The sequence below is a fragment of the Quercus suber genome, unplaced genomic scaffold (genome assembly GCF_002906115.3).
Source record: "Quercus suber isolate HL8 unplaced genomic scaffold, Cork oak 2.0 scaffold_479, whole genome shotgun sequence".
Classification (NCBI taxonomy): Eukaryota; Viridiplantae; Streptophyta; class Magnoliopsida; order Fagales; family Fagaceae; genus Quercus; species Quercus suber.
In genome coordinates this window covers 244,690-256,397 of record NW_027069930.1, presented here as the reverse complement: position 1 = coordinate 256,397, position 11,708 = coordinate 244,690, and the positions used below count along the sequence as shown (strand labels likewise).

Here is an 11,708-nt window from a genome sequence, read left to right as displayed (position 1 = left end):
ATTGATGGAGGTTGTTCCATAGCCCTGCTAGAAGCAATGAATCTCTTAGCATTGAATTGTCATGGGCTTGGGAATCCATGTACAGAGAGAGAGCTTCGTGAAATAATATGGGCAAAAAATCCCTCTGTCATGTTCATTGCCGAAACATGGGCAGACGAAGTAAGGCTAGATCGAATTCTTAGCACTACTAAGTCTTTGAATAACACTAATTCTCTCTTTTTTGAAGTTTTTAAAGCAAGCTTTTTTCCTCGTTGTTCTATTTTGGAAGCAAAAGATTTAGTTTCAGGTTTATATGCATGGAAGAGAATATTGAGAAGGCGTGATGTTATTCTTGATGGTATATGCTGGCAGGTTAGAGATGGTAGAGATATCAAGATTTGGCACCACCATTGGTTGCCCATAAAACACCCTCCCAAAATTACCTCACCAGTGGCAATCAACTTTATCTATTGGTAGCCACCCTAATCAAAGGAAATCAAGGTTGACTATGATGGTGCTGCATTCTCAGAATTAAACAAGTTGGGTCTTGGCGTCGCTGTTTGGAACAACAATGGGCAAGTCATTGCTTTGCTATCACAACACCTGAATCAAGCGTATAAGCTCATTGAAGTGGAAGTCATGGCAGCCATCAGAGGTCTAGAATTCGTGGTAGAGCTGGGCTGGGATAGAGTCGTAGTTGAGGGTGACTCAAACATCGTGATGAATGGTTTGAAGACGAAGGAACCAAACTTGTCCTCCTATGGTTGGCTCATTTTGGATGCGTGTGTTTCTGAGAACTTTTTTCCTGAATTATACTACTCTCATGTTAAGAGAGAGGGTAACAAAGTTGCACATTATTTATTTAAACTAATAGTAAATTACCCAGATAATGTAATATGGATGGAGGATGTTCTACCATCATTTTTTCCTTTTGTTCAGGCTGATTTAGCCATTTTTTTGAAATAAAATAACTCAGTGTTTTCCTTCTAAAAAAAAAAAAAAACACACTAATTGAGAGTAGGGCTATCTAGAGACCCAGTCAACTCAACCCACCTGCCGCTGCTGACCGAACCGACTTCTCCAGCGGTCAGCGACGGGTTTATTCCTCCAAAATCCGAGTTTTCCGGGTTGAGTGTTGGTTTTCCTTCAAAATCCAATCAACCCGATCTGACCAACCCACAAAATTTCTGGCGATAAAGTGTAGATCCAGCAAGATTTTTGAATTTTTTGGGAAGATTTAGGCTAGATCCGATGAGATTTCGCTAGATCTAGCCAAGATCTTGCTGGATCTAGCGAGATCTGGCCGAATTTCTGCCTTTTTTCAAAAAAATTTCGCCAGATTTCTACTGTTTTCATCTTTTGTTGGTCGGGTTCTCGCCGTTTTCCAAATGATCAACTCCGAACGATCCACCCGACAACCATGGAAGCTCTGACCCGCCCAGTCTGATCAACTACTCCAGTCGACGGCAGGTTGAAATATTTACCACCCAATCTAGTCAAGTTGGTTCCGGGTTGGGCACAAATCCAACCCGAACCGACCCGTAGATAAGCCTAATTGGAAGAAGCTTAAAAGTAGAATACCTAACAAGGAAGAAGTTATTTCTCTTCCCTAACAATTATGCATTAATTTATATTGAGAGAGAGAGGTGCAATTTTGCTCTCTCTTATAAACCGTATCATAAAAATTAATGCTATATAGACTAGTAGGAAACACAAAATTTAGAAAAACAAAGCAGTATAGAATAGTTGGTTCCAAGTATCAGGCAATCCAGGAAGGCACCAATGGCTACAATCAGCAGATCGAGCAGGGTTAGCTCTCTGGTCTGGGGTCAGGTCGCCGCTATAGATGGAAGGGTGGCCATCTTTTCTTAGCTTTGATAGCATTGTTATGTCCAACAAATATACAGGGCTGCGCATGTCCCTAATCACAGTATCCACCACTCTCATTTGATCAGGGTATGCCTCAGCTGAGTATGTTGATCCAAGTGTTGCCACTGGTGCTGTTTCGCCATAACAGTTCTTTGTTGTTGATGTCGCCGCACCAGCGTTCCATTCACTTGGGCTGTCAATGTCATTCCACCACATATTAATTAATTGCCCCAGAATCTGTATCATTACAAGTAACATAAGGGGTGCTAACAACTTGTACTTAAATTTATGAAGCAGAAGTATATACTAAACCTTGATATAGATTTTTTTGTTTTTGCTGCACAAACCTTGATATAGATTGATATATGACTTTTATCATTTTCTTGTCTCACAACTTTAAACCTAATAATGTATGCAGCTTTTGCCCAATGGTTGAATAAAACAGCTACTACAAGTGGATTTTACAAATCGCTAATTTACTAATTTTTGTTGCACATATCTGTTAATCACAATTTCAATTATAATTATAAAATAATGAAATTATTTTTTGAAAACATGATTTCACCATTTTAATTGAACATAATTTTAGTTGTATATCCCTTATACACCGTCTATAACTATCACTATCACTATCACTATCACTATCATGTATGAAATAGAAATTGAAAATGTTGAATTATCACAAACATGTTGAGTAATAATAAGCATGATTTCAGTCTGTTGAGTAAAAATAAGTATGATTTTAAAAAGCGGATCAAATTAATCGGTTCAATTGAGAACCATATCCTAATTTGGTCTGAAAATTTATAAAAAATTGGTAAAAACTATATATTTTTTTGGTTCTTTGACCGACATGTTTTTTTTTTTTTTTTTTTTTTAATGGGAAAGATAGAGAGAATTTTATTGCATATGTGAAATTTTTTTTTTTTTTTTTTTTTTTAATGGGAAAGATAGAGAGAATTTTATTGCATATGTGAAATAGAGAATTTTTTTTTGACCGACATGTTTTGGTAGTAAAGAAACATATGAATGAATAATATTGACTAACTTTTTGCACATCCGACAAATTGAGGCTGCTAGTTTGTTTTTTATTCAGCATTGCTAGTGCTACCGACAAGAACAGATTTTTATTTGGTATTTACTCCCTGGACAAAACGAGCTCCCATGGTAATCCTACCATCACTTTTACCGCAAGAAGGAGACTGTCATTTATTTTCTTGGTTTTTTATTCGATGAAAATTATTTACTATCCTCAGCATCAGAAAGAAAAGGTTGTAAAAAAGTATTGATTTATGAATGAAAATATTGCTAATTAATCTTTAAATCATTTTTCTTTTTTAAAATCCTTTTAATAAACAAAGAGCCGGACATTTTGTTTTTCATTTTCAAGTGAAGAAATAAATTGATTGCCCTTTGTATTTGCAACCAAATGTGCGTTAGATACCACTTATTTTACTAAAAATTAAAAACTTAAAATAATTAAAAAATATTTTTTGTTACTGTTTATTAATGAATTTACTGTTCATTAGACTGATTGCACTGTTCATGAAAGTGCACCAGGCACTGGTAAAAAAATAAAAAAATAAAAACGCGCAAAACACAATCATGGAAAGCTCCAACGCGCTTCCCAAATGCACCCTAAATATAATACATATTAGTCATTTTTTAAGTTCAGAAATTAAGGATCTATTTAGTAATATTGTTTGAACAACATTTTTCGTTGTTTAATAACACATAATTTCATAACATTTTTTTTCATCCAATGCATAACACTATGTTCAACACTTAAATAATCTTACTAGAATATCATTACTAAACAGACCTTAATCACGTGACTCCCAACAACTAACTTTGTTTTGAAGTATTTTTTCTTATTTTCCCTCGGAGTGATTGAACCTTCACCGCAAGATTTAGACCACACGACAAGAAGTTCAAGTATTTAGGCTATCTTTTTTCTTTTCTTTTTTTGAGGAACAGGCTATCTAAATAACATTATTTACTCCATTAGAACTAACCTAAACTCTGGTTGGGCCCAGCATGGCCCAACTCGCACCCCTATGTAGTATGTACAGCTCATTTTGCAACGAATTTTTGGTGCTTGGAGCTTGCAGCCTAGTGCTAGTAACTCCAACATGCAATTATGAAGCATAGAAATTCACCCAACACAATTATTTGAGAGAGAGAGAGAGAGAGAGAGACCCACTTGTAGTGCGTAGGAGAGATGGATAGAAAGAAGACTCTGGTTCTGCTGTTGTCAACGTTGTTTTCAACCCAATTTGCCCATGTTCTAAGACCCTTTTCCAAAGCAGCCAAACGATCCATGTCTTGGTAATATTTCCCTCCCGATTCCATATAATCCCACCTGCAAATTATAACCTTTAATTAACCCTCAAATCTCAATTAAAATTATTAAATTCCTTGTCAAAAATATCTAAAATTATCGATTGAGTCACAACACACAACAATTGTTTAATAGTACATACACAAATAGAAGTGTAGGAAATATATTTGACCTACCCTTGTAGAGATCCTTTGTGGGTCCACCAGTGACCGGTGTTAAACGAGAGCACATCAACATCCCGCCATGCGTTGCCGTTGCCAGAAATGTCATCCAGCTTTAAAACTCTTTTTCCTTCAACCATATCTATGTCAACCAGATATGTAGCTCGGTAAAATGATACGGACAAACCATAGTCCTGCATTTATTTTGACAAATACAAATTATTAGAGGCCCCATTTGGATGGACTTACTATGCTAATTTCAAAGAGTCTACAATTTTTGGAGAAAAAATAAATAGAGGGTTATTAAGTGCGTTGCAGTTAGCAACAACTTGTCAAAAATAATGCTGACAGCTTTTTTGGTCCCTTGTAAACTTTTATCAACTGGTCTCTGTTCTAAAGAAAATTATTAAAAAAAAAACCCAAATGTAGCCCTCTGGATTTATTGTAGGATTCATGACGAAAATGAGTAGTGCGCCTGTCGTGGCCAACAGAAAACCACACTTTACTTTTGCTTTCTTATTAATTTGTTGACAATTTCGTTAAAGTTGTAAAAGTAAATGACAAAATTGACGAATTTTTGGAAGTGAGGTTTTTCAACATTGAGAATTTGAGACTGACCAAGAACTGAAAGGTTGAGAGAGGATCGCCTCTGATGACTTGAGTTGGGGTTGTAGTCGCTTCAGCTGAGATCATGCAAATCAAAGACTCCCATTGATTCCGTCCAAGCGAGTCACCCACAAACATCACGGTCTTCCCTCTCATTTGGGCCAAAAATTCAAGCCCATTGAACCTACCATGAATAAGCTAAACAAGTCACAAAGTGTCATAAACAAAAATGTACAATATCACAAACATTAGTATGATTATGTGTATAAAGTAAGGAAAAGAAATAGTTTTTTTTTTTTACCTTGGGAGCTGACAATTGAGGGGCTCCCATCGATACTTAAGGTAGTCAGAGTCAGGCCGACCGTACATTTGGCAGTTGAATTCGGGGTCTATGATTGGACAATTAGAGGAATGGTAAACTGGGTATGTATCATCACGAACCCAGGTACCAGCAAACAATGCACAAGAGCTTTGGTTGGTTTGGATCATGGGTCTTCTGTGTTGGTAGTTTTTATGGTGGTTTCTCAAACTCATTATCAGAGCTGACGAAGCTATGTGGGGTTGAACAAAGAGCAGACATAGAATTGTTAAACATGACCCAAAAGCAGAACAAGAGGATTGAGAAGAGAGCCGAACCATTGCAGAGATTATTATGAGGGAGGGATAAAAGCAAAAGCAAAAAGAGAGAGAGAGAGAGAGAGAGAGAGAGAGAGAGGAACAGAGGAAAAACGTATATATTAAAGGATCTAAAGTCAGGGGTTTTGGTTCTATACAGTCTTATGAAATGTGTAAGGGTTTTTTGTTTTGTTGTGTGCATGTGAAGCTAGCTAATAAGATCTGTGCATGTGAGTTAAATTTATTGTTGGCGGTGGGCTTGTGAGTTGTGACTTGTGAGGTTGATTTGGACCTTGAACAAACTACAGTGACACTGTGGGTTCTTCTTATTGGGGGGAATGGTTAATTTGTCTTCATGTAACTTTGGGGTGTGGTTGATTTGAAATCACAAGTTCTAGGACTTCACAACCCCCAAAAAAGAATCACTAGCATTAGCTCCGGATTCAAAGCTTGTAACTAACATTTTGGGCCTCTCAACTCCTAAGTGATTGATTCTTCATTCTAGCCTTCTAGGTATCTTTTGTTCGTGCGTGGGCGTGGGCGTGGGCGTGGGCGTGTGATTCTTCATAACCATTTTTGTAATCGAGTAAGAGGTGGAACTAATGTAAAAGTGATCACAGTCAATCATATAATACTTCTTCCGTTTCACTTTTTTTTGTTCTCTATTTCATTTTTAGATGTCTCAAAATATTGTCCTATTTTTAAAAATAAAAGTCATTAATTTACTAATGTTCTTATTATACACCTATTAATTTACTAATTCAATTTTTTGATAAATTTTTTTAAAGATAGTTTTGGAAACTTATACATTTTTAAAAAATAGACAAAATAATAAATGATATTCCCTTAAAAAAATTTGACTTTTTAAACAGGACAAAAAAAAATGAGACAGATAGAGTATAAAATATATTAAAAATGGTATGAAATTTACTATGATTCTAGAATGAAAAGCTCTAGACATTTGCAATAAATATATATCTCTCACAAGTTTTGAGACTTTTGAGACTTTTTGGGACGTGATTTGAGTGATTTCTGACATACAACATTAATCCACACACACTATAACAATAATATGGACAAATTTTAGTTACAAAATTTATTATAGCCTAAGACTATACTTTATTCAATAAAATAAACATTATTATATATTTTGAAAATCTAACCATCGAATTGCATATTCTTTACCCTCTTAATACACACGTCAAATTTTATATCAATTAAATATTATTTACTATATGATCTATAATTTCATATCTATTTTTGTAATCACATAAGTGGTGGAAAAAAATTGTGAACTTATATAAAAGTGCTTCACAGTCTATCATATAGTATAAAATATATGTAAAAATGGTATGAAATTAACTGTGATTCTAGAATGAAAAGCTCTAGACATTTGCAATAAATATATATCTCTCACAAGTTTTGAGACTTTTTGGGACGTAATTTGAGTGATTTCTGACATACAACATTAATCGACACGCACTATAACAATAATATGGACAAATTTTAGTTACATAATTGGTTATAGCATAAGCCTATAATATAGGAAATGCTAATGAATGTTCTTAGGGTATTTGTTAATAATTCATTTAAAGAAAATTATTATAGGAAAAGAAGAAAAAACAATTAATGTTTTAACAGTTTTTTTCATTTCCTATAAAAGTAGCGTTAAAACTTTCTTAAAAAAGATTGTTAACTAATGTCCTAAGAGCACTCGTTAGCATGACCCAATAAACATTACTATATATTTTGAAAATCTAACCATTAAATTGTATATTCTTTACTCTCTTAATACACGTCAAATTTTATGTCAATCAAATATTATTTACTATATGATTTATAAGTTTATATTTTATGCATAACTTTAAACTACAAAAACTTGCAATTAAAATAGTTTATTGATAACATAGTTGTAGGGATAAGACCCAAAACAGTATATTGGGCCTGGGGGCTTATTCGAGAACATTGGAATGTTCGAGGAGAGACAAATAGTTGAGAGATTCCAGCTCAGTGCCTCATGAGTAAGAAAGGAGTAGAAGGCGGTCCGAAAATGAATATTTTCTCGGCCACGACAAACATTGCTCTGATACACACTCCAGCAATGAAAATGACCTTAATAGAGGCACCAATGGCAAAGGCATGTTTCATAAACACACGAGAAGGAGGGAAAATAAAAAATATCTAAGGAAAAGGTGCTACCTCCACATTAAATGCACTGCAACTACTTTTCTGACCGCATTTATGTGGAGAAAACTCCTGAATAGTGTTTCCTTGGTCACTGCAACTCACAGGGAGCCAGAATGGGTGTCTGATGGGATAAGTATTCGAGTAGTGGCTTTGATAATTGACAAATGGAAAGCTAAGATCACCAAGAAAGAGATATATAATGTGAGAGATCCCTGAAGGAAGAGGGATTGACAATTCAAGAAAGAAATACTGTAGTAGTCTAGAACCAGACTTGTAATCAATTCTTGAAAGCAATATATTAGAATCAGTCTCCTCGGATTTGGCCGATGACATTTGTTCTTTAGTAAACTTCTATTATCTTTTCTTTTTATCATTAAAATCTATTAACTCGTTGCGTAATTCACAAAAACCTAGTTCTTCAATCTGCTCTCTGCAAATTTATTGTTTTGGGCTATTTGGGCTTGAGTTCATACTCCTTTTGGGCCAAAAGCTCAAATTGGGTCCATACAATAGCTATTGATCTTTAATTTTCTAAAAATTTTGCAAATATAAAAGATATAAGAAAAAGATATAATCCAATGGTGAATTTGTCAAAATTCATCTTCAATAAAAAAAATATTGAGCAAAATTGTAACCTGAGACTACAACTAATTTTATAGTTAAACTTTGTCCTAATAACATTACATGGAAGGTGAAGCTCCAATATAGGAACTTTAGTTAAAAAAATAAAAATAAAAAATAAAAAATAAAAAAAAACAACAACAACAACAACAACAACAAAGTCATGGAGGCCTTAACAATCCTAGGAATCTCATCTCTTTTTATAGAGGCTCTTCTACAATCTTTGCTTAAACAAATCATGATGAGGTGCTTGGCTTTCAAATTAATGAAGATTATCAGCCAATTAACTAATTAAAGTTACTACTATTAGTTCTTGATATGAAGCTAACAAAAAACAAGAAACTCTATTAAGTTAACTCAAAACCTTCTGCTCTAATATCATATTAAATTACATATTCTCCCAAAAGTTTAAATTATTGAAATATAGTAAATTTATTCATTTAACATACTTCTAATAGAGAGGAAGCCATCAAGCCATCTGGGAGATGGGGGACCAAGGATGTCTGAGGATTATTTTTATAATTTGCTTTCTATGCTTGGGAGGGGCAGACAAGGTTGGGTGAGTTCAATCTTCACACTTTTGGTTCAATACTTCAATGATTCTTAATTTGTTAGGCGCCTGAAAAGTTTGATTCCAACTCTCAAGTCATCAATCAGATAAAGGAGGCAGAAGAATACTTGGCTCGTGAAAAAGAGTAGGTTTTTCCCTTTTTGAATAAATATTGAAGGGAATTGTTCAAAGCAAAAGTTCTTTGCTTTCCTTAAGCACATCCATAGAATATCATTCTCTGTTACTCTTTGTACAAACTCCGGTGATAGCCTTACGCATCAGCATGGACGGGTTTCATATTGGCATCAATAATCATTATCATTATCAACCTCCTTCCTATTACATATAAATTTGAAGTGCTCCTTTTGTAATAAGCTCCAGTTGGATCCATGTAAATCATGTCAGAACTTTAAAGTAATAAAGTGAAATTCAAGGCCCTTCCGTTATGATTGAGAATGAGATGGTGTATCTAACTTTATGGATTGAAATTCAATAATAGCACCCCCTACATAATAAGCTAGGGATGGTGGTCATTGGTCATTATATTGAAGACAACCGTGTCACATTAAAGCTTATGATTTCCATTTACATAGATGGATTTTCCTAACTCTTTTGACAGACAGATAGACCCCCCATTTTGCAATTGGGATCCTCCCCCTAAAGGCAAAATCATAATTTTGCATTATAAAAAATTTAAGACATTATCTAGACTGATGAGCATGTAATCCATTTTAAAATACATGAGATGTCACAACAATTAAAATGATGCATTTGATTCAATGACCAAACCATCTGATCAAAGGGTAAAACTTATGCTAGTCCCAGAGTAGTGCTCCGGACTCTCACAAAGTGGGTGAGCCACACATCGTGGAAGTCCCACTCAACGTTTACTTTTTTTTAATAAAAAATAAAAAAAAATACCCAATTTTGCATAAAGTTTAGAGGGGTTTTTTTTTTTTTTTTCCTTAATTTGTCTACAACATTTTCACAACAAATTATAGGTTGCAAGTTATTATTGGTTCTATTTTAAATCCACAATTAAAATTACCTTTTTGTCTATCCATAACAAGTTATAATAACCTATCACTTCAAATTTGTTGTAAAAGTATTATAAAAATGTTATAAATTTTTTTTTTTTTATAAATTATTTATTTATTAGCTTCAAGTCAATTTACTGATGCATTTAAAGAAAATTGAGCCCAATCCCAACAGCCACGGCAGGTTCATAGAAAATTGAAATGGTAAGCATTGATGGCAATTCCTCGAACAGGAAAAAAAAATTAAAAAAAAAAAATCTCCCAAGTCTCAAAATGGACAGGTCATATGGATCGGTCAGTTTGTTAAAAGGGATGTCATTCACGTAGTACAGTTATGGTAAAATGTGTGTGAAAGTATATGATACTAAGAGTATCTACACCAGTTTTTGAATACTCTTCTAAAATATAAAAAGTGCTCAATTTTATACATTTTAACTCAAAAATTCTTCACATCAGTCTTTGAAAAAATGTCTAAATATACACGAGATCTTGCAAATGAACAGTAACCGTGCATATATACACCGTTATTGTTCACCATGTAAATGATTTTTTAATTCTTTTTTCTCTCTCCTCTATCAAACTCCTTCTCTTCCCCAACATTTACAACAACCCAATGTGCCAGAATAACCACCCAACCACCAAACCCAACGCCACCACCAAACACCACAACCTAGCACAGAGAATTAACCAAAAATCAATAGAAAAATTAACCCAAAATCAACGGAAAAGCAATTAGAAAATCCAACTCAAAATCAAGACAAATCCACTGAAAACTTAACTCAAAATCAATCAAAACTCACCGGTAAATCCAACCCAAAAACAGTCCAACCCCACCGAAAAACCTAGCTAAACCATACTCAACGGAAAACTCATGTGAAATGCCCAACGGAGACAAATCAACTGCCACTGCTACCGCCTGATGGTCTTCCATTACTGCTGCTGGATCTTCCATTGCTGTCGTCGGTTGGGGGTGAGAGGCGAAGGGTTAGTGGTGGAGGAAGAGAGGGAGGGGCGAAGGAAAGAGAGAGGGCAAAAGCGAGAGAAAGGCCGAATCGGCAAAGGGCTGAGGCGATGAGCTGGATCGGCAGAGAGCTAGATTGGCGGAGCGCTGGATGGGTGCCGACCTGGATCGATAGCGACAGCGGGCTGGGTAAGGCAGCTGTGACGAAGAGAGTGAGGGAAAGAGAGGAACGTGTGAGAGAGCTGATGTTGTGGGTGTTTATGAGAGAGAATGGGTATTAATAAATAATAATAATAAATAATAAATAATATTATTTAATTAAAATAGATGTGTAAAATAGATTAACTGATGTGGATGTTTTGAAAATGTAATAGTGTTTTATGAGAGAGAATGGGTATTAATAAATAATAATAATAAATAATAAATAATATTATTTAATTAAAATAGATGTGTAAAATAGATTAACTGATGTGGATGTTTTGAAAATGTAATAGTGTAAAATAAAAAAAAAAAAAGTAGGTTTTTAGTGTAAAATAAACGGAAATTTTTAGACGGATTGATGTGGTTGCTCTAATATTATTATTCTCTTATTATTACAGTTGTCTGATCTATCATTCTTCTATTTTGCATACATTTTGGATTGAATTATCTCAATTTTAAAGTGAAATGAAAATGAAGATCTCTATTTAAAAGCCAGGATTCAAAGTGAAATACATTTAAGGTTTAAATCATGCCAAATCATTTAAATTTTTTTACCACTGGAAGGATCATGGAACACCCA

At 34.3% G+C, this 11,708-nt stretch overlaps 1 protein-coding gene across 1 annotated transcript; it reads right to left on the bottom strand.

Annotated features, from left to right (window-relative positions):
* Positions 1-1,554: 1,554 nt before the first annotated feature.
* LOC112030103 (protein PMR5) lies at positions 1,555-5,790 on the bottom strand. The gene is made up of 5 exons (XM_024062786.2): positions 5,258-5,790; positions 4,969-5,140; positions 4,366-4,544; positions 4,052-4,210; positions 1,555-2,041 (listed from the first exon to the last, which is right to left on the bottom strand). Exons 1-5 carry the CDS (start codon positions 5,593-5,595, stop codon positions 1,699-1,701), a joined length of 1,191 nt encoding a protein of 396 aa, XP_023918554.1. The 5' UTR covers positions 5,596-5,790; the 3' UTR covers positions 1,555-1,698.
* Positions 5,791-11,708: the final 5,918 nt, after the last annotated feature.

Bases quoted from the DNA above. Each gene is read 5' to 3' on its own strand.
- LOC112030103 (XM_024062786.2), bottom strand. From the start codon at position 5,595: ATGGTTCGGCTCTCTTCTCAATCCTCTTGTTCTGCTTTTGGGTCATGT. The intron at 5,141-5,257 runs GTAAAAAAAAAA...TATTCATGGTAG, and splicing joins CTCAATTGTCAGCTCCCAAG to GTTCAATGGGCTTGAATTTT. The intron at 4,211-4,365 runs GTAGGTCAAATA...TATAATTTGCAG, and splicing joins CACAAAGGATCTCTACAAGG to GTGGGATTATATGGAATCGG.